Source organism: Zingiber officinale, chromosome 6B, assembly GCF_018446385.1.
Source record: "Zingiber officinale cultivar Zhangliang chromosome 6B, Zo_v1.1, whole genome shotgun sequence".
Taxonomy (NCBI): Eukaryota; Viridiplantae; Streptophyta; class Magnoliopsida; order Zingiberales; family Zingiberaceae; genus Zingiber; species Zingiber officinale.
The window spans coordinates 117,299,114-117,323,871 of NC_055996.1; the positions used below are offsets into that span (position 1 = coordinate 117,299,114).

Sequence of the window (24,758 nt, forward strand, 5' to 3'; positions counted from 1 at the left end):
TGGAGGAAGAAATTATTGAAAGCAAAAATAAAATGGAACTCATTATCAAAGAAAATAGACAGAGAGAAGAACAGCTTATCAACGAAGGTAGGCAACGAGAAGAAAGTCTAAAGGAGATGGTTCATAAAATGATTCAAGAGACGGGATATATAGATCATTTATATCAAAAAGCATTTGGTCCCCGTGAGTGTTATGATAGGTGAAATAAAGATTAAATTATTTTATCTTTGATTAATGGTTAAGTGTATTTAGATGATGTGAATATTTATTTATTTTAATATTAATTGTATGATATTTTTGCATTAGAAATTAATTATTTTAAATATTTTTAATTTGTTTGAAATGTGTGTGTTTAAAGTATTATGTGGGCGAGGAATGTATATTATAAATTTAGTGATTAATTTTAAAATAAAATTATATATAGATTTATAAATAAAATTATTAATGAATTTATAAACAGATTAAAATCATATTTAATATGTTATTTGAGACAGATTAATGACAGATTCAAAATATAGATTAATGACATATTCAAAATAAAATTTAAGACATAATTTATATACAAATTTATAAACAGAATTATAAATAAATTTATAAACAAATTAAAATTATATTTGTTAAACAAATTAAAATTATATTTGTTATATAATTTGAGACAGACTAATGACAGATTCAAAACAAAATTAGAAACGGACTTTATATTTGAAATTATTTTCATTTGGGCAAATACAAACAAATTTATAAACAATTTTTCAATCCGTTTTTGAAATTAGAGACAGAATATTTCTGTCTCAAAATTAGCTACGGGACTTTCACTAACGGATTTTTGAAACGGAATATTCCATCTCAAATAATCTTTAGAGACGGAAAAATGACTTTCAGGAACAGAATTTTGTCTTTGAAACTCTGTTTTCTTGTAGTGACCCACACATTAACAGCGTTCAATTCTTTGAACACGGTTAATGAACAAATTTTGTATACAAAATTCAAAAATTAAGAAAATAAATTTTAGATATAAAGAATAAAAATAAATAAATGGATAGTGGGATTCGTAAATAATCCTATTAATGTTAAAAATGTGAGTGTATATTAATAAAAGGGAGGTGTTAATATAATGATTATATGGTATGCTATTTGAAGAGGTGACATATATTAATGTTCAAAGTAATATGGATGTCCTAAATGATATGCATTTATTGTGGATGTCTTTTTAATGAATAATCACATTTAAAAGCGACAATTGACTTTTAGGTTACTCTTTTTTAATAATACAGTTCTTACGACCCAACTAATTCTAGAGGCCACCGATCTCGTCCACGGAAGTTTTCCATCAGTTCCCAAAGTAAATCATGAAAGCGCTACAGCAAGTCATTGATAGTGGATTCCCGTAGTCTTCGTCGTCCTTATAAGACCGCCCAACGTTGAATCAATACTTTGCTCATGAAAGTAAACTCGTGGGATTTTCTATCCATGGGTTCTTTGGCCCACAATCGTCCAACCCAAATTTTTTCACTAAATTCACCGTCAACACATGTCTCATTAAAGGATTGAATTATGACACTCCCTTTAGTTTCATTAAGCCTTAACCGCTAAGCTATGCTCGTGAGGGCTTAGGTTACTCATTCACGGCATGACAACTTTTTACTTTTGGGTATATTTGTGATCATTAAAGTTTAGGTTATCATATTAAACGAAAATGTCTTTTCATTACTTCTCAAAGGACCTATAAATAGATATCTTTGTAATCTAATGATAGGTTAAAGACAGAAATAAAATTATTCTCTACTTATTTTTTAAAATTATTTTTATTTTCTCGATATTTTATTTTCCAATTATTTGATTCATTTATAACTTAATTAAATGGATTATACATTTGAAAAACTTAAATGAAATTTGAATTATAAATATACTAATTGTTTTCAATTATTTAAAATATAAAATATAATATATATTTTATTTTGTTCTTTATACATTATAATAAATAGATAAATAATTGTTTGATGTGTGAAAACATTATTAATATATATTTAATAATTATATGTGTCTATGCTTTGTCATTTTTTTTGTTGGATTAAATGGTATTAATAGTATTTATTTAATAATTATGTGTGTCCATGTTTTATCATTTTTTGTTGGATTAAATGGTTTATTAAGTTTATAAGCAAATTAGTATTAATTTATTTATGTTTATTATATATATATAATTAAATAAAAAGATTTAAACAACTAAATTTATAAGCTAAATATATCAAACTTTTTTTTAAGTAACTCAAATATTTGTTACAGTAACTCAATTAATTTTAGACTCGATTTATTTTTATTTTGCTTGATTTTTTTTATGACGGTTTGATTTGGTTTGATTGTCAAGTAAATAACTTTAATTTTTAAAAAAAATTGATAGATTAGCTAAAAACCCCTTTTTAGTATTTGCACATGAATCATGTTGCCTTGATGCCTTCCACTAAACTTAAGAAATGTATTCCATAATAAAATACATCTGTTATAAATTAATAAAAAATTTAAATAATATATTTGAATTCCACGCTACGAGAAAGAGACCTTCGCCCTAATTTCCTTTCTGACATCTCCCCTCCTCCTCCTCCTCTTTTTCCGCCATTATCGTTCTCAGAAGCTGGTGTTCCGCCTTTAGCTTCCGGTTTTAGCTTTATTTAGTAAACCGAAAGAAAAGAAAAAGGAAAGAAAAGAAAAAGGTTGCATGCCGATGCGGGAGAGAGCAGTGTAGTGGTCGATCAAAAGACGCCATGGCATGCGAACTAAAGTCCATCCCTTAGCCATTAAGTTATAGTTTAGACGGTGATCAACAGCTCTACGTCTGCCCTCCTCTTCACAATCTCACGCAACGTTCCCTTCACTTATTGCATGCTGCTCCCACTACCACAGTCCATGGGTAGTTGGGTACTTTAATTTCTTCACAGCGAAGATTAATTTTATTTAATTTACTATTTTAATAAGATTATTTCACTGCTTTTTTGGGTTCCAGTAATGGTACAGTGTGCCTTTAAATACCTTCTCTGCTCCTCCCCTCTCTCATTCGGCAAGAGACTCACTCTATTTGCATGTGATTTGAATCTTCGCCTTTGAAATTAAGCTCGAAGGAGAATTAAGAGAGATGGATCCGTCGCTGGCGAAGCGGGTTTCGGACGTGATCCGAGCCGCCTTCTGCATGATCCGCAAGGGCTTCTCCAAGCACTGCAGGCTGATCGTGGAGCTCCACCTCCTGCTCAGGCGCGGCAAGCTCTCCGGGAAAGCCATCGGCAAGTTGTTACTGCACCACCAGCACCACCCGGCCGAAGACGATGCGGCTGGATTTCCGGTGGACCCCGCGCGGCTTTCGTTCTACCGCCGGGAGGACGTGGAGTTCAGCTGCAGCAGCACTCCTTCGCCTGCCGCGGCTGCTTTCTTTCTCTCCAAGCGTCGTCCCGGACAGCGACGGGGGGACTGTGCCGCTGCGGTGCTGGCCAAGGAGTTTGAGGAGCTGATGAGAGCGGCGCCGTCGCCGTCGGCAGAGGCGTCTCTGTTCGGGCAGAGCTCGGCGGGGGAGAGGCTGAGGATAGCGGACTCGCCGTTTCCGGCGACGGATGAAGAAGAGGCGGGCGGCGGGCCAGTGGACTGGGAGGCGGAGGCGTTCATCATGTGGTTCCGTGAGCAGCTGCGCCTCCAGCGGAGCCTGCCGGCTACGCCGGAGTGCCGCGGCAAGGCGCCGGCCTGAGGCGGAAGGATTCGGCGACATATGTATTCGGAATAAATTTAATTAGTGTCCCTAATTGTTATTAGTGGTTAATGAAGGATGAAATAATTAAATTACGGTGGCAGGTGTATGAAAAAAAAAAAAAGAGAGAGCCGATCTTAGAGCATATGTATAGGATAAATGAGCTTTGGTGTAATTTTGAACTTAAAATAAGTGTGCAAATCAATTGGTTTTAATCAATCAATTGGTTATTTCCATTTTTTTGATGAAGCTTAACCATGAGAAGATTAGCTTAATTCGAAACTTCTATAAATTTAAAGATGTATAGATTTGTGAACATGTTTAATTTCTACCATCATGCGGCGATAAAGGGGACCTATTAAGTACGCGTCAAAGGACGGAGATAGAGGCCAACATTGAGATCAAAGTCAAAGATATCAACGCCAGAGAACCGACGAGCACGCCTTTAAGGGGTCCAAGTCGATCTCTACTGCAATAGCCAATCGGGAATAACGCTCCCGACCGACAATGATTTGGCCAGAGCGGGTCGCTATTGCAATGGTCGATCGGGAATGAGGTGTCCGACAGACCATGATATGGTTCGGGCAAAAGGCTTGTGCAACGAAGATCATTGGACGCTCATCATGGAGCAGAGGAGCGTTAGGGCGACCAGATGTTAACCTGATCAGGTGAACACAAGCTATCACGTTACCCCATGGAAAAGCGGCTCAGCCAGGTTGAGCGGTGGAGTACTCGCGCGGCTATCTCACTCTCGGCCGAGTACAGGGATCACTGACGTATCTCTCAATATCCTTTTAGAAGATAGTACCGCTGACACCAAACATAGTCAACAAGCAGATCGTACGGTAGAAGCTTCCACTATCTCATCAAAAGTATATATGCCCCATTAGAGTAAGGTGTTAGAGACGCTTTATTGGCATGTCCTTTCATATGACAAGTATGGAAACCTACAGGCGCCTTGGGAAGTGTGCTCCCACGTTCCTACGACTCCATATATCTGGGGGTGCGTGCTCACACATCACCGAGCGAGATAGCTGTTGGGTCGAGTACTCCACCGCTCGGCCTGACTGAGCTGCTTTTCCATGGGTAACGCGACAGCTTGTGTTTGCCCGACTGGGCTAACGCCCCGGTCACCCTAACGCTCCTCTGCTTCATAATGAGCATCCAATGATGTTGACTGCACGAGCCTTTTTCTCGGACCAGGTCATGGCCGGTCAGACGCCTCATTCCCGATCGGCCATTGCAGTAAAGACCTGCTTTGACTAGATCATTGACAGTCGAGAGCCTTATTCCCGATCAGCCATTGCAATAGAGATCGACTCGGGCCCCTTCAGGGTGTGCTCATTGGTTCTCTTACGTTAACCTTCTTTACTTTGACCTCTACGTTGACCTCTATCTCTATCATTTAACCTGCACTTACTATGTCCTCCTTTATCACCACATCATACCATAATAATTTTATTATATTTTTCTATTTAAATTATAAGATCTTAATGACCCAACTCAATAGAACTTGAGATTATACGAATTGCAAGTTCGTCCCTTATTATCAAAAGGTCGCCCTTTTAAAAATATATATATAAAAACACTTTAATATATTTATTATTTATAAAAACACTCGCATTAAAACTTATAGCAATTTTATTAAAAAAAAACTCAAATTTAATTAAAATTATCCAAACTTTGTTACAAATAATTTAATATTTTGTAGTAGCTATCAATCTATTTTTAATTTTATGTTACATTTCAATAGTTTAATTGTGTGAAGTATTAAGTGATAAAAATTCCAGTTTAGGCAATTAATATTATTCATATATCCTGTTTTCATTTAAGATTTAAATTCTTTCCTATTTTATTACCTAGTTTAAACTATGGTTAGAAAAGAATAACTATGGTTAGAAAAAATTAACTATGGTTAGAAGAAGCAGGTGGTCCTTACCACTTTAAACCACTTGCTCGCATACCAAATTCACTAAACCATCTTTTGTAAGCCTTTTAGGATATTTATAATTTTCATCTACTATTATTATTATTTTTAAAGCGAGAGAATCTCTCTTGTCCTGAGACTATGAGCCGTCTGATCGAAGATCCAACGATATACGTAGCTTCTTATTTCTGATTTTGGAATCGACTTTGGTTGGCATCTTGCAACTGTTAAAGAAATCGCGGATAAACAAGCTGGCGATGAATCTCATGCAATAAAATCGCCCGTATTTATTTCTATAAAAAATAGAAATAAAAAATAAATAGTCGGAGATCATGCGCCTGGAACCAATCTCGATAGCGTCTCCTTTGCGGTGCTTTGCTCCCTTAATTTGGTGGGTTGGCCTGCCTTTTCGTGGCTTCGAGGCTCGTAGATCTCATTCTCATCGTTTCTTCTTCGAGGTTTGCTCTCTGCTGCTCTTCCAAGTTTCAATTTCTTCTGCATTCTTCAATTCCACTCATCGAATTGTGTTTGTCCCCTTTCCTTACCGGTTGTTATTATTATTATTTTTGAATCTTTGGCTTGCCGGATTGCTTGTTCTTGTCAGATCTTGTTTGGAAGTGCTGGATCTTAAAGCAAAGGGAGTGATACAGTGTTTTTTTTCAACATCACGATTCGAATAAAGTGGGTGTTGTTGTTCTTTAGAAGAATTTCTTTTTTCCTTTTTGCGACCTCGTACTTTTTTTATTTTGGTAATTTGGTTGAAAGTGTTTTCTAAAAGAAATTGCTTTTGGTGGTTTTGTCTCTGTTCTTGTCAGATCTTGCTTGAAATTGCCAGTTCTTAACTCGAATGGAGTGATGCAGTGACTCTTAAACATCAGATCTTTGTTTTGTTCATTTTGTTCTCTACTTATTTGATTTATATATTCTTCCTTATGAATAATCTGTCAGTCAAATTAGGTGCTTTCCTGGGTTGTCTGAGTTTGGCTTTTCTTTCTATTCAATCTGAAACATGCATCGTCCTTTTCAGGATCTCAGGGAGATATATTTAGTCGTAATAAGGGAAATTATTGGGACATAGAATAATGCCTCTGGAAAATTATCATATAGATGAAGAACTTGTCATTTCAATTTTTTTTTCTATTTCATGTGCTCTGAATCGAGAGTTCAACAAGTAGTTGATGTGCTTGCAAAATTCGCAAAAATGTGAAATAGTGTGTTTATTGACGTAGATTTAGTAATTTTAAAGTATGAAACTCATAGGTTATGATATTACATATCATATTTTTCTTCATTTTGAAATTTTATCTGTGGCCTAACTTCTGAAAGGAATAATTTTCAATAGCACACTAATCTCTCTTGAATTTACCCTCTTTTTTTTGTTTGTTTGTTTTTTCTTTAAATTAGTTTGTGAACAGAATGGAATTATGTCTTATGTCGAAGTGTTTATATATATTTAATTTCATAAGTGTTAGTATATGTTCAGTTTCACATACTCAGCCAACTTCTGAAGACAAAAAAAGGAGAGACAGTTGCTATTTTATTAGATGAACCCCCCTTGTCTTTGTAAATTTTTAATGACCTAAAGCTGATTACTCTAGATTTTTCAATTCCCTAACTTCCAGTTTGTTTTCAGATATTAGAAGCAATATGTTTCAGCAATCAAGTAGTCGCAACTCGCATAATAAAGAGTCCAAAGTCAAGAGAGGAATACAGATAACTTTGCTTTTAGTTGTCGCTATATGGTTGCTCAATCAGTTTAGCAAGAATGAGTATACTGAAACTGTCCATATCAACTTTGATCCAGAAGAAGATATTGATTTTGGTCGCAAGGTGAAAGCAGGATCAGAGAATGTGATCATCATTGATGGTCAGAAAAGTGACTTTGATGAGACTGGTGGAGATCAAGTCGAGGCTTTTGGCCAGTATAATGAAGAGAAGAATGAAAATGAGTCTTTTAGTAAAGAAAAAGAGGAATCTCAAGAAGATATTTTAAATACTAGTCATACAGAAATCAATGAACAACTCAACAGTAAAGATGAGAGTGATTATTTGAGGAACAACAAAGATGTGATTAGAGGAACTACTAACGACAAAGACGATGTGTTAGAGCTGCCTGGTCAAACAGATAGTGTAAGCTCAATGGATCAAAATGAAGGGAAACATGCAGAAGATAATTCTGATCATGGAAATGAGTTGGTCACACTTGATAGAGCAAAAGAAGACACCATTAAAGAAATAACTTCTCAAGAAGAAAGACTTCTGAGCTCCAAGGATCAATCAGATGGCAGAGTGAACACTGAGAAAGTTGAAAAGGAGACCATCAATTTGAATGAAGAGGTTAACTTAGAGACAGAAGGTAGCAGTTATGCTAGTTCTGAAGTGGACAAGGAATCAGTTGATCCTCACGAAGATGTTAAATTGGAGGCAGAAATTAATAGTGAAAACAATTCTGAAGTTGAAAGTGAGACAGTTGATATTCATGGAGAGACCAAATTAGAGACAGAAGGTAATGGTGAAAATAATTCTGAAGTTGAAAAGGAGTTAATTGATGCTGATGCAGAGAACAAATTAGAGACAGAAGGTAATAGTGATAGTAATTCTGAAGTCGAGAAGGAAACAATTGATACTCATGGAGAGACCAAATTAGAGACAGAAGGTAGTAGTGAAAATAATTCTGAAGTTGGAAATGAGACAATTGAGACTCTTGGAGAGACCAAATTAGAGACAGAAGGTAGCAGTGAAAATAATCCTGAAGTTGCAAATGAGACAATTGAGACTCTCGGAGAGACCAAATTAGAGACAGATAGTAGTAGGGGAAATGGTTCTGAAGTTGAAAAGGAGACAATTGGTTCCCAGGGAGAGGTTGAATTAGGTACTGTAGGTAACAGTGAGAATAGTTTGGATGATACTACAGACATTGCAAACACACATGATGGAAGCATATCCCTTCCTAAAGAAGAAAGTGAAGTGTCAACAGACAAAGAATCTATTGACGCAGTACAATTCCTTGACGAGCATGCCTCTGATGGTGTCAAAAATGATGCTGAAGAAAAGGAAGATTCAAAGTCTAATGAGGATGCACTCGAATCAAAATTAGATAGTATCTCTGAGGATCAAAATGCTGGCACTGAAAGTGGAAAATCATCTGATAACAATGAGAACTTGGAAAATCCTTCTATGAAAAATAATGCTGAAGAAGAAAAGGTAAATTCAAAATCTAACCAGGATGCGTTTGAATCTAAAGGAGACATTACATCTGAGGATCAAAATGCTGGCAATGAAAATGGAAACTCTTCCAATAACAATGATAACTTGGAAAATTCTGCAGTTGAGGGAGGCAATTTTTCCACACAGAAAAACACTGGCGATACCATCTTCGAAGACACAACTGAACCAAAACCCAAAGAAGAAACTATCTCTGAGTTTGGTAATGACAATGCTTCTACTGGTAGGAATGTCAATCCAGAATCATCAAGCCAAGGTGCTAAAGATACAGAATAATATTGTTCTTAGTTACCTACAGAGTCAAGAAACATGCATATCATAATACATGATTTTCATCATATATAAGTAGATTGAAGAACACTACTAAATAGAATTAGCTGAGCTCTTTGCCTGAACCTGGCACTTTCGCTGCATATGTAATGACAACTAGTATGTCATATTTTGATGCAATGTAAACTACTCTTTGTAAAATCAATAAAATCTTTACAGAAGTATATTTTCTGTTATGCATGTTGATTGCTGACCTTAAGCTAATGTTACCTTGGATTGATGCACACCGCTAATCTTTTTTGTACTTTCAAATGAAATGTTTCTGTTTTATCTATCTGATGTCATTCTTTTTCTTGTGGCTAGATGATCAGAATTAGCAATTGGTAGCTAGAATATGCAAAAGACCAGTTTGACAATGGAGGCTAGAAAATTGTACAAGTAAATGATGGTAGAAAATTGCTGAATGGAAGTCTAGAAATGAGAGTAATTTGAATAAATATAATTAAAACTGTGAATACAACTTACACATTAAATAAAGGTTTAAGTTTAGTAGAACAAAACTGAACTTGTGAATGCAATTCTCATAACAAAAGAAGGAAGCAAACCATTAAGATCCATGAATATAAATGTAAAGTTCTCTCAAGGGATTTATGTATCTTTGTTTTAATTGTAATGAGAATTTCATGGCATTATCAGTGAATTCCTATTCCATGACTGGGACATTATAAAAGAGCAAATAATGTTGCATCTGCTTCACCAATTCTATGAAGGATCATTGCAGTTGGAAAGAATATCCTACAAATTCAGAACCTTTGTCCCAAAGAGAAATGGCACTTGCTGCAACCTTCAAGGCTTCCACTTAATTACTTATAAAAAAACATCTAAAAGTGGCTGCAGAAAGTCATGTTAACGTCGGTAAGTGATTTCCAATAGGCTGCTGCTCAATCACATGCATTGTTTGTCACTGTGATCATAAATTTACCTTCTTCTACTTAACATTATATCATCCACATTTAATTTTATAAACTTAAGTCGATATTCAACTATGCCAATAATATATAACTTCTATAACATTATATTAGAAAAAGTTATTTCTATTCTCACCAACAAATATGAAAGAAAAAAAAAACTCAACGAGAAAATTAAGAAAGTGACAAATCACTCTTTTTCTCTCAATGAATTGAAGATCTTTCTTTCTTTTTTATTTCTATTGTTGTTAACCTGTCTTAGTCCAGTGAAATCGTGCATGGTGGAAAACAGCACCCTAACTTAGCATCCATTCTGAAAAATGTTTGTATAAATAAAAAATGGATAAATCCCTAAACAAAACAATCAACAAGAGCATCACACTAATTACAAGCCATCTAATTATTAGTTAATTCCAAGTGTATGTATAATATTAAATGACCTACATCTACATATATCACCATGATTGATTCCACCTACGTAGTTTGCATGCATGGTACATAGAGAAAGCAAGATCATATATATGAATTTGGATTCGAGCAAAAAAATAATCCTTGAAGGTGGAAAATGGCAAGATAACGATGGCATTAATTGTATATATATTTGTCTTTTGGCCAATCGTAGCAAGTGCCACGGAGCATCTTTTCCTGTTGCAAACTTCATGTGACAAGGACCAAGAATCATTTGGATGCTAATATGAATAATTAATAAACAGCATGTTATCGAATAATATATACATACACACAGTGTACTTATATTAATTTCCTTCATTATGAACTCTTTAAGATCAATAGATTAGCAAGTAGCCTGGAGATTGCATCAATAATTAAAGGTAGTGCGAATCGCTTGGAATAGGACATTAAAGATTTTTGTTCGAAAATTAGGTGTGAGATGTCACCTGAGAAAGAATGCAGGTTTCACAATTTACTAAACATAATGATGAGATAAATAGGAACCATTTGCCCCAAATAAAATTATAATTTATAATGTTAAATTATTATATAACTATTATATTTATATTGTACTACTTTAAATTAGGAAAAAAATATAGTAATTTATTAAAAAAGCACTTATGCTCTTTTTACTTAAGAGGACGGATTGAAAAAATTAAGGAATGTTTTTTTGGAAAAGTTTTATATTATTAATTTCATAAGGAAGGATGGATTACTCATCTATTTAATTGTTTATTTTAGGGTTATAAATGAATCGAATATTTGTGAATAAGTTTGGTATTCAACTTGGTAAGAATTTATTTATGTTTATTCAATACACACAAAATCAATTAAATAAATAAGTTTAAACGCATATGATCCTATCCAGAATCTGAGTCAGATGAAGGCCGGTGGAGATGGCGATGGTGTTGACGGAGAGACGACTTTGACACACCTAGCGTAGTGGTGAAGAAACTGGCGGTACTTAGGCTCTGCGCACACTTAGACAAGCACACGGAGTATTAGAAACCAGGGAAAAAGTCCCTGGCGCAGGTCCTCCGACGCTCAAATCAGGTACTTTTCCCCTAAAGAACAGTTTACGAAGGAAAAAAACTGTAGAAGACGAGTGCGAATGTGTGCATACCTGGCTAAGGAAGAGGACCTCTCTTTTTATATGACGTTGCGTACTTTCAGAGCCTGCATGTTGTCAGAAAATGTCGTGTGTCAGGGTCTGTCGGATGAGAGAGGATGTACGGTAGCCTCCTATTGGTGGAAGGAAGGTTTCATTCGCAGGTGATAGCAGAACACTGAAATATTCTCTAACGTATGATAGTTATTCTCTGACAGGAGGTTGTAATTCCCTGACATTGTTGTCTCTTAGTGCTTTCCGCCTCGCTCGGGTGTAGCTACAGATAGCTCGGGCTAACCGTTTAGATGTACCACCCGACTTGAGTCCTGATGAGAAGGATGAGCTGTGGCGAGGAACCCATCTTTTACGTCTTGATCGCTAAAGGGCCGACCGGGAGTTATCTTAGTGAAAGTACCAGGTCTGGTGCATGGCACGAGCTGGGAAGTCTGATAAGTCGGGGACAGGTCAGGAAGAGTATGAGCTCCATCTTATGTCTCAGATCTAGGGGACCTGCCCTGCCGGTGCCCGACCAGGAATTATACGGCTGATGACATGAGGCGGTCTAGCTCCCTCTTTCTCCTGATTGTTTACTACCACATCCCCTTGACTTTTAACTGCTACATCCCCTTAACTATTGATTGTGACTGCCCTTGACTATTGACTGCCCTTGACTATCACGTCCCCTTGACTTTTGACTATCTGACCTTATTGGACTCCACCTTTATGCACCGTATCAGCATATGTGTTCAACTCGTTAATGTTCATGAATAATGTTCGTGAACCATGTTCATTAATAAAACTCTTATCAACATGCTAAATAAATAAAAAAACACTTTTAAAATGAACAAATAAGTTTGAATTATCAAACTCAATAACCAATCAAACAAGTAAAAGTTTCAAATAATTAAACAAATTTAAATTGATAGATCAATAACATCTAAACAAACTAAGCTCAAGTCATAAAAAATACACCAACATGAGCTTGAATAATCATTTCAAATGCTTTGTTTACAATTTTAGACTTGACTCTATTACTTTATCAAACAAATTTGAACATTGGAAAGCTTGGCTCAGCTTGACTTGTTTACCCCCTTACTTTACTTCATATCAATTAATGGACGGATGAATTTACTAATCTATCAGTGGATCACTTTTTGATGTTTTTTCATTTTCCCAAATCGGATGGAAAGTCTTTTCCCGTCGTCTTGCGCTAGCCACCGGTAGCTCCTGTGTAACGACTTTGCAAGGTTGGCCCAGTGCAGCCTCCTCGTAGCAACCACGTCTTGCGTGGGGCAACACTGCACAACCCCGTGAGATAGTCGTGACTACGATGGGGGTAGCATCGTGTGGCCACCTCACATGGCTACACCTCCTGCGAGGCAGCCACGCCTACCACGGGGCAGCATCGCTCGGCCACACGAGGTAGCTGCACCTCGCGCATGACAGCACCACACAACCACGTGAGGGGACTGAAACTTCACGTAGGGCAGACTGCACGACCGCCTCACAGGGTTGTACCTCGCGCAAGGCAGCCACACCTAACACGGGGGTAGTATTGCATGACTATTCAATGCAACCACACCTTGCACAGGACATCACTACATAGCCGCATGAGGCAGTCAAATCCTCGCACAAGATAGATTACGCGAGTCGCGACTTCCTTGCGTGATCATGCCTCATGCAAGGCAGCATTGTGGCCGCCCTCACGTGTCGCACCTCGCGCAAGGTGTCACCGTGGTCGCATTGTAAATCCTCACGAGGGTGACTCGATGTAGGTGGGCAACTTCATCGTTTTCCTTTTTCCCCATCCTTCATTTCCAAGGGCCTTCCACAGGATTCCTTTTCTCTCCTCTTCTTTCTATTTTCTTTTCTCTTCCTCCGCTCAAAGGGGTTTGTTTCCTTAAGGATTCCTTTACCTACTCCATCCGCAGCTTGAAGGAAACATTAAAGTTACATAAATCTTAAAAGGTACACTTAATTTTTATATTTTCTAAAAGACATACTTATTTCTTATTTATCATTTCTGTCATCCACTATGATGATGTATTCAAAGAACAACATTATTATGGTGTTACAATTCAAAAATTAATATCACTATAGTAATTTTCAAAATATAAAACTATAATGGTGTTAGTTTTAGGATTTATACAGTATCAAAGTGCTATTAATATTTGAAATATAATATCATAGTGATATTATTATTTGAAATACAGAACCACAATAGTGTTATTTTTTAAATGCAATCCCATATATAGTGATTGGCAAAAGAAGAAGAATAGAAAATACTTGTGTCTTTTGAAAATTATTAAAATTAGATGGGTCTTTTGAAATTTTCACAATTTTAAATGTACCCTTGGTGGATAGTCAACAAAAAAAAACGAAAGAAAAATTAGTGTGAAGTTAAAGACCAAGTGCAGTCTTATTAATAATCCGACATAATCGTTTTTTCCACGGCCGCAAATCTCATAAAGGACCTCCTGTGTGGCCCGGGACACGATTTGTGAAATCTCCTTGTCTCGGACCCACCGAAGGGACACGTGTGAGTCGTTGAGGCTGCCGACAGTCGCTTTCGAATCTAAATTAGATATTCCATGCCGGCGCCATACCACCAGTCGATGACGTGCAGAAACAATAGATCCGCCGGTGTCACTGTAAAAATAAAATAAAAATGCATTCAAATTTTAAAAATAATTTTACTTTTTTTTTTGTTTAAATTAATTCCTCAACCATATACTTTTTAAATACAAATGTACGTTAAGTTGCAGTGCTAATTTATTATTTATTATTGTCGTTTAATTCTCATATTTTTTATTGGTATCATAGAAATACTAATAGAATTAATTATTAGTAGTAGTATTATATTACTTCTATATTTATATAACTAGTATGAATCGATCTAACTAATTGGCCACATTACAGATCGTCAAATCTCATAAACTAATGAATCACAATGTAGGGTTTTGGACCTTGTGACCAATATGGAATACTTAAACTTATCATTATCATTTGATCAGTGACATTACATATAATATCAAAACTTATAAGCCAATTAATTGTAGTATAATATGTCGAACGTGGTGAATTCATCAATCACATTATTATTGATATAATTAAAGGGAAAAACAATTAAACTTCGCGAGTTAACTCGCTAACTCCCATAACTATTTTAAACCCTAAAAGTGGGATATGAGTAGTTTAGGATGATGCTTGCGTAGAAGGTAGTAGTCATTGATTTTATAAACTTGGCTTGCAAAAAGGGTAATTAGAAAGTCTTTGGGATATATAATCTATTATTATGAAGAGTTTTTTAGCACTAAATAGAGTTAAGATTAGATCAAAATTAGATCGATGAAAAATTAAAAAATTGAATTATGTTATCTTATAAATAACCTTAATAAAAAGAAATGGTCTTAGAAAACAATATTAATTATACCTTAATTCAAGAGAAAGAGAGTATGAGTTGAACTTACCATTTATCGCCTTTGTCGCTAGTACTTTGGGTTTATATCAAAAAATGGGAGTTTGAAAGGAAAGATGAATCTACAACTTTTAACATGAGTAAACAAAGCTATCCTCTCCATCTATCCTTCCAAACACAACTTTGTAGGACCCTCTTCAATTTTCCCTCTCTCGTTGTCCTTTTAGAAAGAAAGAAGGAAAATAAATACTTTAGACGATAACAACTTTCCCTTTTCAAGGGGGGACAATGAATTGTCACACTTGTGATGCCCAAATGCAAATGTCTCACCTATGTTCTTGATAAAGGTCACTATTGTTTTATCCTAAGACAAGTAATTTTTTTTTTTGTTTTCCTTTGGCAATTCAATTGTCACATGAAAGGAGCTTGCATAATCTTTTTGAAAATAAAAATAAATTGATATATATCATAATTACGATAATTTATGTATGAGAGAGTGTTTAGCTATTAAAACATGGAAAATTCACACGGGAAATATTTGAAAAAGCAAGGGCCCTAATGGAAAAAACTAAAGGGCATAGGGAGATTGATGAACATTAGAGGTGGTTTTTGAATTTTAAGTACGGAATTAATCCCATAGGAGTGCATCGAAGCTTGCGGGGAACAATTCCTCCGGCGCCGCCCAGAGCGGATCCCCGCACTCCGGCGAGGGCAGCAGATGCGGCGGGTCCAACCAGCAGTCGACCCAGTCGTCGTACAGGAACTCGAAGCTGGAATCGGCTGAGTCGAGGAAGCGGCAGGCATCGAGCGGCGGCAACTCCATGATCTCCCCGAGCTCGTCGTCGGCCTCGGCCGCGGCCGGGGGCTCCGCCGCCCGCTCGCTGAGCTCCATTGCGGCGCCCTTGGCGGCGGCGGCCTGGACGTCGCGAGGGCAGAGAGTGGCAGGCCGAGGGAGCCTCCCGGCGAGCTCCGGGAAATTGAGCACGGCGGATGGCCCCTTGATGCTCAGCGCGGCGACGTCGTGGGCGCGGGCCGCCATCTCCGGCGTCGGGAACGTCCCCAGCCATATTCGCGACTTCTTTCGCGGCTCTCGGATCTCCGACACCCACTTGCCCCAGTTCCTCATCCGCACGCCGCGAAACAGGGGATGCCCGCTCAGGTCGCGCGGCCGCTTCCCACCGCCGTCCTTCCCCCGACCGCCCACATCAGAAGGCGGCGAAGAGGATGAGGACGACGACAAAAAATTTGCACTGCTTTTCAATTCAAAAGAGCCGGGAAGATCCGCCATTAACGCCAAAATGCCACCTTTTTGTGCTCCCTCCCAAAATCGTGCCACTCCGAATCGATCGAAGCCAAAAAGGCAGCTTTTTGACGTAATCCTCTGTCTCAATCTCCTTCCTCGAAGCTAATTAGACTATCAAAATCGAATCTTGCTCGACAGAGAGAAAGAGAGAGTGGCAACAAGAATCAAATGGAGGCACTGACAAAGGGACATGGAATGGAGGGGGGATTTATTGGACGGAGGGAGAAACTTGCAGAGGCATTTCCATTAAATCTATTAAAAACCCTGCACAACAATCCTGTCCCAATTCCCACCAATTATTTTCATTGGGATTGTTTCACGTACGAAGATGGTCCATGAATCTCCTTTGCACCGAGATTTCCAGGGCAAGGACAAAGCCTATGCACCTCAATGGGCCTCTCTCTCATGACTTTTGTGCACAAGGAACTGCAGTGTCCCCTACAGAGCTTTGACGTCCCTCTCAGTGTCCATCAGCCGGACGTTCTCAGAAAACTTGCAGCTTTTTTATGGGTCTACAGTCAAATGCCCCCTATGAAATTATAACTAATCGGCCATGGGCTTGAGCTTGATCTTGGGCTTGATCTACTGAAGAAGTTGACCAAGGTACAGAATGGAATGGACAAATCCTGGTATTGATTTGACCAAGAGAAGTGTTTCTCAAGTCGATAACAATTACGTTTCAGTAAAAAATACGTTGTATTGATTAACTTGTTCAGCAATCTGCAGATGTTCTTTCTGCCGAGTCCTTGCCCTGTCGCAGCGCCAACAGCCGGCACGACTGCTCCTTCATCAGCTCGTCGATCGCCGGGAATTCCCCAGGGACGATCCCGAACTCATCGTTGTACTTCCCCATTCCTCCGACTAAGAACTGCCAGACCAGTGCACCGGCGCCGGCCCCGTCCTTGGTTGCAGAATCGTAGATGGCGTCGAATATCGACCTGTAGAACATGATCCGGTGGGAGTCTTCAAAGCCCTCGACCTTGTTGGAGAGGCCGAATTCAGCGAACAAGATGGGTTTATTCAGCTCCCTTTTGCCATCTTCGATGTGCGAAGCCACCCATTTGGAGGTATAGCTCATTTTCTCGCTCAAATTCGCTTGCGACAACCTGCGAAAAGAATAAAAAAGTAAGTAGATTTATACAGCTAACCATTCAAAGATCATTCTAACTTCAACGGCTAGCGTACCAATGATCAGGGTAGATATGGACTGAGGCGAAATCAATGGAGGGAGTCCTGGAATTGCGCAGGAAATCAGAGCCAAGCTTGCCGTACCATTTCCCGGGGTTGATATCTTCCTTCTCCGGCGAGTTCGCAGACCCATAGAACCCCTCCAACCCGACCGTCAACAAGTGCTTCTCGTCGATCGCCTTCACATGCTCCGCCATCTCCTCAATCCATGCCTGAAGAACGTCGCCGGATACATCAGAGCGACACTGTGGCTCGTTCATCAGCTCCCACGCGAATATTGTCGGATCATCTCTGTACTCGATTCCAGTCAAGTGATTCTTCCTCGTCAATATTGTCTACCAAGAAGATAATCAAGAAAAAAAAGCACGAGAATTGCAAGGATCGGATCGTAATTAAAGAAAAGCAGGAATTTTGAGACCTTGAGGTAGGTCTTGAAGTAACTGCGAACGGAGGGATCGGAGAAGAAAGAATCATCGTAAGAACTCGACCCCAATCCTTCCTCCCAAGCCCATTTCACATACTGTGTCTTCCCGCCATAGTTTTCAAGATTGTTCACCAGGCTGAGCAGCAACCTGACGCCATGCCTCTGCGCTTCCACAATCACCCAATCCAGTGCCCGGAAGACCTTCTCATCGAAGACGCCGAGGGAGGTCTGGAGAGCATGGTAGGCGCCATCGTTGAAGGCCCAGGTCCTGCACACGGTGAGCCCCATTGTCGCAGCAGCGCGGAAAACCTCTGTTACTCTTTCTCTGCCCGACTCCTCCACTGCTTGATCCATCAGCCAGTAGGAGTTCCACCCGTTGACGTAGAACGCCCTGCCTTCCTCCGTGAACTGGCTGCCATTCCTCTCCACAAATCTCGCCTTGTGCTGCGCGTGACCAGGCCAGAATTCGATGGCGCCGAAGGTTAAGTACATGACCAGGATGAGGAGAGCAAAGGCAAGAACTGGGAACACAATGCCGTTTCCTGGTCTCGCCATCTTCTTCCCCGGCTGCTTCACCTGCAAGCTAAGGGAACGCATGATCATGACCTAAAAAAAAACAGTGAAATTACAACAAAAATTAGAAACTCACCTAAGAGATGAGTAAGAACCTTTTGACCAGTAAACGCGAAGGTTGATTACAAAGAAAACAAAGGTTTTTAATTAATAAATTTGTAATGTAGTGAAATGGGAAGTATTGCAAGTATATAGGGCACAATTAGAAGATATTATTGTCGAATGAATGCTTATATCAGTCAAATGAAAAATAAAGGAGTTTTAAGAAGAATGATGATTAAGTTAGGTAATCTATTAATTAGTTACCTAATAACTTAATACATTTTTTTCTCCTCCATATGGGAACAATTATTTTGTCAACAATATTTAATTAAAAAAACTTTATTTGTTACCATCTCATATGAGTAAGTTAAGCAATCAGACAACTATTTGATATTAGCTAGCCAGTTGACCACTATGACCTATCCTTATCTCTTCATCTATCAGTTAAATATAGGTGAATTCTGCATAGATGACTTCACTAGCTAGTTTCTTTAGGAGTCTAAATATTACTCCTGTCTGCAAATCGAAAAGTCAGAAAGTTAAAATATGGTGTTCATATTGATGTCCTGTAAACTCCGCTTAGATTTATAATACAAATTATGTCAGTATTAAGACAGGAAAAGGGTCTCCAACGTTGGTCCTCCGACGCTCAAGTTAGTCACCGACGATGAGAAATGAAGCGGACAACAAGAAACTATAGCGCAAACAATGAATATCGCATATCTTCGCCAATGCTTGGACCCCCTTTATATAGAGCTCTAGTAGCGCGCGTGGATGCTTTCCGAGACGGACACGTTTCTCAAATCATTCCCTAAAAAGACTTGTCGGTAAAGTGTCTCTGACACAGTACTTTAACGGACAAAATATTTCTCTGAAGTGGTGGAAACTTTCGTCGTATGATCTTCTAGTAGTCCATGTCTGGTGTTTGCGGCACCAACTCCCAAAAAGATGTTGAAGGATATCAATGTACAGGTCGAGGGAGTTGGTCGCTCGGTCGGTGTTTCATCGCTCTGGTGCCCAGCCCAGTCGACTAGAACCTCAATACTGTGCTCGACTGAAGTTCCATTATGCCACTGTCGAGACCTGTTGCCAGGTCGAGCAGGGTAGCCGCTCGGTCGAAATTGAACTCTGTCGATGTTATGCTTTGCTGTTTGGCCGAGCGGGGTAGTCGCTTGGCTCGGCTTCTGCACATTGTCTCCTTTGAGCGTCGGTTATTTGATTGCTCCCCATGCCGAAGATGACAGTAGGTCGGAACGCTCTCCCCAGTCGGGATATACTTCGCTCGATCGGTTGATATCATCCACTCATTGACTGTTTTGACTTTGACTCATTGACTACTTTGACTTTGACTTCCTAGCTCTCCTTATTCCTGACAACCAGTCTGCATTTGATGCTAAATACGTCCCATCTAAGAGATTGCCAATGAGAACTTCATGGAACAGTTTACGCCAAGCCAACTACACTAACTTCATGTTGCTTTCGAACCCCACATTTGCCACGTATCTGAACTTGTGTATATGCAACTTGAAGAAACCACTAGCTATACTGCAGTGTCCTCTCTGGTGGCCTCGTTTGTACATTTGAGCATTCCCGTGCAAGCAAAAGCCGATGCTTTTATTGATTTCATTACCATATCCCACTGCTGGTTTACTTTACCATGTCCTTCTTCAATGAATTAGGAGCATCCATTATGGCGAAGCTTTAATAATTAATTACAAGTTAAGATTGCATCCATTGCAATCCATTTTCTATTCTTGCCAGCAAAATTTACTGATATGATAATTATGGCGAAGCTTTAACCTTTATCTCAAGGCCCATGTTTTGAGTAAATAAGGTCATAAGGATGAGTGAGAGCAGAGGTTGGGATGGGGCAATGGTCATGGGTCTGTAACTGCATGTCTGCTGCTTCTGGATTTAATTAATTCTCCTCGACATTTTCTGCAGGTGCTTGTACCCAGCACTCCAAATCCAGTAGTCTAAATCCTGTTACATCCTCTGCGTCACTGCTCCCCGACCTTTAAGTTTCAGATGATCAGGACTGCACGCATCTAGAGGACTGTTCGGAAGTGCCATTTCCATGCAAGCGATCGAGTAATAACTGTGCTTTATGATCACGCTGATTAATATGATCACACTGAGGGAGAGAGGGATTCATAGTGGTCTATCTCTCGTATAATGAACTGATCACAAGCTTAATGAAGGAGTTATAACTCGTATGAGATCTATATCTCTCTCTCTCTCTCTCTCTTTCGAGCTCATAGTACAGTCTCTAGATCTCTCCCACAGTTGGAATTGAGCTAATGATGGCAATGGTTCACCATGCCAGCTCATTCAATAACCCAGTCCTTGCACCATATATGAGCTCGTATGATTAGGACCAACAGTCCTGCATTGAGTAGTGAATGGTTTAAGGAAGGAAGGCTATACAATGCTAGCTATTTAATTGACTTGTTCCTCTTCCAGTTCGATCATCATCTCTTCGATCGAGCTTTCTCTTATTCACTTGCTTCCTCCTCCACTTTCCCATTCGTGTGGAGTATACTGGTCAGTGATGGAGCACACAGCAGAGGATATGCATATATTTTTTAACTTGTTCTATTTTTCTTTCGATTCTTGTTAATTGTGTTGTTGTTTATGAGTTCGCAGGAAAGACTGGCAAAGCATGGAGCCTCCAGCAGGGACATCCGACTCCAAGATGGGGCGTGGGAAGATCCAGATCAAGCGGATTGAGAACACGACGAGCCGGCAGGTGACCTTCTGCAAACGCCGCAACGGCCTCCTCAAGAAGGCCTACGAGTTGTCCGTCCTCTGCGACGCCGAGGTCGCACTCATCATCTTCTCCGGCCGCGGCCGCCTCTACGAGTATGCCACAAATAGGTTATGATCATCATCTACCCTCGACTACCTCCTTCTTTACTATATACTTTCATTTTGTGATCGAACTACACATTAGTGGAAATCTTTCACCTTTTTGTTTTAGGTGATCTAAAATACGAGATCCGTTCTTACTAGTAGTAGATCTGATCTGCTTTCTACATTTTTCTTTGTTATCGTTCCTCTCTTTTCCCTTCCCTTCACTTCTATGAGGTTAATCACTGTATGCTGATCACATTCGATCTCCATGCCAAAATGTACAAGCAACACTCTCCACCCACCTATTTAGGGTTTCTCACAAGTAGTTAGAAGTTGCTGAGATAATTTTATTATTTTTTCAGGGTTTCTCTCTCTATATTTCAATAAGAATTCTTCCGATTTCAAACAATGTACAATCTTCATCACTTATTTAGGGTTTCTCTCCAGCACTGAATTAGGGTTCCAAATACTTTTCCTGCTTTCTCCCGGACTATAAAATAAACATGGAGCCAAAGTGGCAGCACGTAAAAGGACTGCACAGATTTTGCATGGGGATTACAAAAATAAGTAGTTCAACGTGTAAAAGGATGTACGCACAAGTTACACAGTGGACAAATGGGTAAAACTTAGTTCCACCAATCATGTGTGGTATCTCGTGCCAGCACGCCAGGCGGCAGCCAATGGGAGGTGAATGGGACGTAGGGCCTCGGAACTAGGAGTTAACTAATGCATTGATCAGCATACTAATTATTAGGGTTTGGGGTGATGTTACATCTCCTTCCCAACTTTGGGTGATCCCGTGGGGAATGAGTTTTGGTTTGATTTAATTGAGAATATGTATAAGGGTAAAATATTTAAGGTATTTTTTATTTAAATTATCATATATAATTTAAATTATGTGATTATTAAATAATTATATAATTAAGATTATAGATAAAAAATAATTTAATGTTATTTGGTTTAATATAAGGAAGATTTGTTTAAAAGTTTTAATGTATAATCTATTTTAATATTTTATTATGTATTATCCCAGTTACAAACCAATCATATTTATTATTTTTTCTTTTAAATTTTACATATTTTTTACATTTTTGTTTTTTCTGAACTTTACATTTGTTTTTTGAATTTATGTTTTCTTACGTTTTTTTTACGTTTTTGTTACATTTTTAAACGTTTTTCTCTTGGTTGAATTTTATGGGTTTTTTTTTTGAACTTTACCTTTTTTTACGCTTTTATTTTTTTTCCCCAAAAATACCACTTTATTTTTTAAATAAAATGTCATATATTTTTATTTCATTTTTATAATTTAAAATAAAATTTTCATTATAAAAAAATTACGGATATTTTTGATTAAAAAATTTTGTTAACTCCGGAATCAAGAAAAATCTCACTTTTCCAAGATTTTTCAATTCTGGATTGCATGTCCTTTTTGCTGATGTATCGTGCATGAATCATTACTCGAGAATCGTTGATTACCTAAATCAAACACAGTTTTCATTGATAACGTTAGAAGTATAACTAAGGTTATCAAGGATAACCCATAACTAGACACTCCCTTACAGTTTTGATTGTTGCATGGTGGGTGTTGATGTGTATGCTTTAGTAACTTGTGTTTTCATTTTTGAAGCTTGTTTAATTTATGGAGTTATAATTTTCCATCTAACATGGTTCAAAGTACCATTTGAACTAGTAGACTCTGATGTTGCAATTGTGAAGTTATGTTGCAAGAAAAGACTAAAGGTTTGGATCTTGTTCAAATTTATTTATCATTGAAAGGATTCCATTATCATTGAAAACAAAAACTTCCATTCTAATTCTTTCTATTAATTCAAATTAATAAGTAGTGATCCAAAACCTTTAACACCAGAATTGCCCTTTTAATTGTGCAGTGCGAAAGCAACTATTGATAGGTATAGGAAGGCATGCAATGAAACCAGCAGCATTGGATTTGTTTCAGAGGCAAATGCTCAGGTAATAAATAGTAGATAAATTAAACTATCCACTTCATTAATTTCATTTTATGTGTGTACTACTGAACTATGTTTTTCTTATTTAATATAACAATAAAAAGAAACTGGATCCTCTCAAAAATATATATACAATTTTGAAAACACATGTATTGATATGTTATTATGTGTGCTTAATTAAGAACTCTTTTTTGATGTTAAGACAAACATAGTATATCAAGTCTTTATGTATATATATAGTTTAATATCCACTACTTCTTTAATCCCGAACGATCTAGACAAGGTTGTATCGATATATAACTCTAGTAGTCTCATTTAAAATCTTAGTACTACCAGCAAGAAGCATGGAAACTGCATCAGCAGATCAACAATTTACTCACAGCAAACAGGTCAGATTATTATTAAATTATTGCTTGTGATTAATTAAAGTTGTAAACTCTTTCCTACACTTCACTGTTAATTTATTAGGAGTTTGATGGGTGAGACTCTCGGATCCATGAACCTAAGGGACCTAAAGCAACTGGAGACTAAATTAGAGAAAGGATTAAACAAAATAAGATCCAAAAAGGTAGATTATTAATTTTTTCATTAATTAATTCTCAACCGTCAACAAATGAATTATATTACATCGACTTTGTTACATTTCAAAAGTGCTCACAGACGTCATGATCTTGATCATTTCAGAATGAGCTACTGTTTGCCGACACTGAGTACACACAGAAAAAGGTAATTATATGATCTAATTATCGATCGATATAACTTCGCTGGCGTAAATGGTCTCTACGTGATTCATTATCCAGGAAATGGAGCTGCAAAAGGACAACATGTATCTGAAGAACATGGTCTCTCTATCTCTATCTATACAATATGCATGGATCTGAATTGTAACCATAAGTTTAAAAGAGGTGACTGATTAACGATATATGTGGGCAGATAATTAATGAAAATGATCAGCAACATAAAGTGGCATCGACTAGTGAATTTGAGGCCATGCCGGCATATGATTCAAGGAGGAACTTTTTACAAGTGAACACTGCACGACACAGTCAAGAGTACACTCCTCATCTGGGGTATATATATATATGTACATATTTGTTTCTATGCACTTCATTAATTAATTAATCTGCACCTTTTCTATTAGATTTTCGATTACTATCATTCAACTAAATGTGTAGATAACTGGTGATCATGCATGGAACAAGATGGCACAGTACTGAAGACTAATTATGAAGAGAGAGTTCTAGTTAGAGCAAGTTAAGTGTGGGGCAATTATGTATTTGAGACTTGTCTTAATTAATCTAGCTCCAAGTCA

At 37.9% G+C, this 24,758-nt stretch overlaps 5 protein-coding genes across 6 annotated transcripts; 3 read left to right on the plus strand and 2 right to left on the minus strand.

Annotated features, from left to right (window-relative positions):
• The first annotated feature begins 3,130 nt into the window (after positions 1–3,130).
• Positions 3,131–3,730, plus strand: LOC121991442. The gene has a single exon (XM_042545442.1). The coding sequence runs from the start codon at positions 3,131–3,133 to the stop codon at positions 3,728–3,730; it is 600 nt and encodes a 199-aa protein (XP_042401376.1).
• Positions 3,731–5,943: 2,213 nt separating this feature from the next.
• LOC121989155 (TNF receptor-associated factor family protein DDB_G0272098-like) lies at positions 5,944–9,388 on the plus strand. 2 transcript variants are annotated; one of them, XM_042543023.1, is made up of 3 exons: positions 5,944–6,115; positions 6,262–6,338; positions 7,291–9,388. In XM_042543023.1, exon 3 carries the CDS (start codon positions 7,305–7,307, stop codon positions 9,156–9,158), a length of 1,854 nt encoding a protein of 617 aa, XP_042398957.1. In that variant the 5' UTR covers positions 5,944–6,115; positions 6,262–6,338; positions 7,291–7,304; the 3' UTR covers positions 9,159–9,388. The 2 variants fall into 2 exon arrangements, with proteins under 2 accessions (XP_042398957.1, XP_042398956.1); XM_042543022.1 differs by lacking the exon at positions 6,262–6,338 and having other exon boundaries at positions 5,948–6,115.
• A 6,329-nt stretch (positions 9,389–15,717) lies between these two features.
• LOC121989157 (ethylene-responsive transcription factor TINY-like) lies at positions 15,718–16,655 on the minus strand. Its single transcript, XM_042543025.1, has one exon. The coding sequence runs from the start codon at positions 16,382–16,384 to the stop codon at positions 15,725–15,727; it is 660 nt and encodes a 219-aa protein (XP_042398959.1). The 5' UTR covers positions 16,385–16,655; the 3' UTR covers positions 15,718–15,724.
• Positions 16,656–17,111: 456 nt separating this feature from the next.
• On the minus strand, positions 17,112–20,315 carry LOC121991443 (mannan endo-1,4-beta-mannosidase 2-like). The gene is made up of 4 exons (XM_042545443.1): positions 20,283–20,315; positions 18,006–18,617; positions 17,585–17,922; positions 17,112–17,505 (listed from the first exon to the last, which is right to left on the minus strand). The coding sequence occupies exons 1-4, from the start codon at positions 20,313–20,315 to the stop codon at positions 17,112–17,114; spliced, it is 1,377 nt and encodes a 458-aa protein (XP_042401377.1).
• Positions 20,316–21,321: 1,006 nt separating this feature from the next.
• On the plus strand, positions 21,322–24,625 carry LOC121991444 (MADS-box transcription factor 3-like). The gene is made up of 8 exons (XM_042545444.1): positions 21,322–21,503; positions 23,369–23,450; positions 23,774–23,835; positions 23,915–24,014; positions 24,131–24,172; positions 24,247–24,288; positions 24,380–24,516; positions 24,622–24,625. Exons 1-8 carry the CDS (start codon positions 21,322–21,324, stop codon positions 24,623–24,625), a joined length of 651 nt encoding a protein of 216 aa, XP_042401378.1.
• The last annotated feature ends 133 nt before the right edge of the window (positions 24,626–24,758 follow it).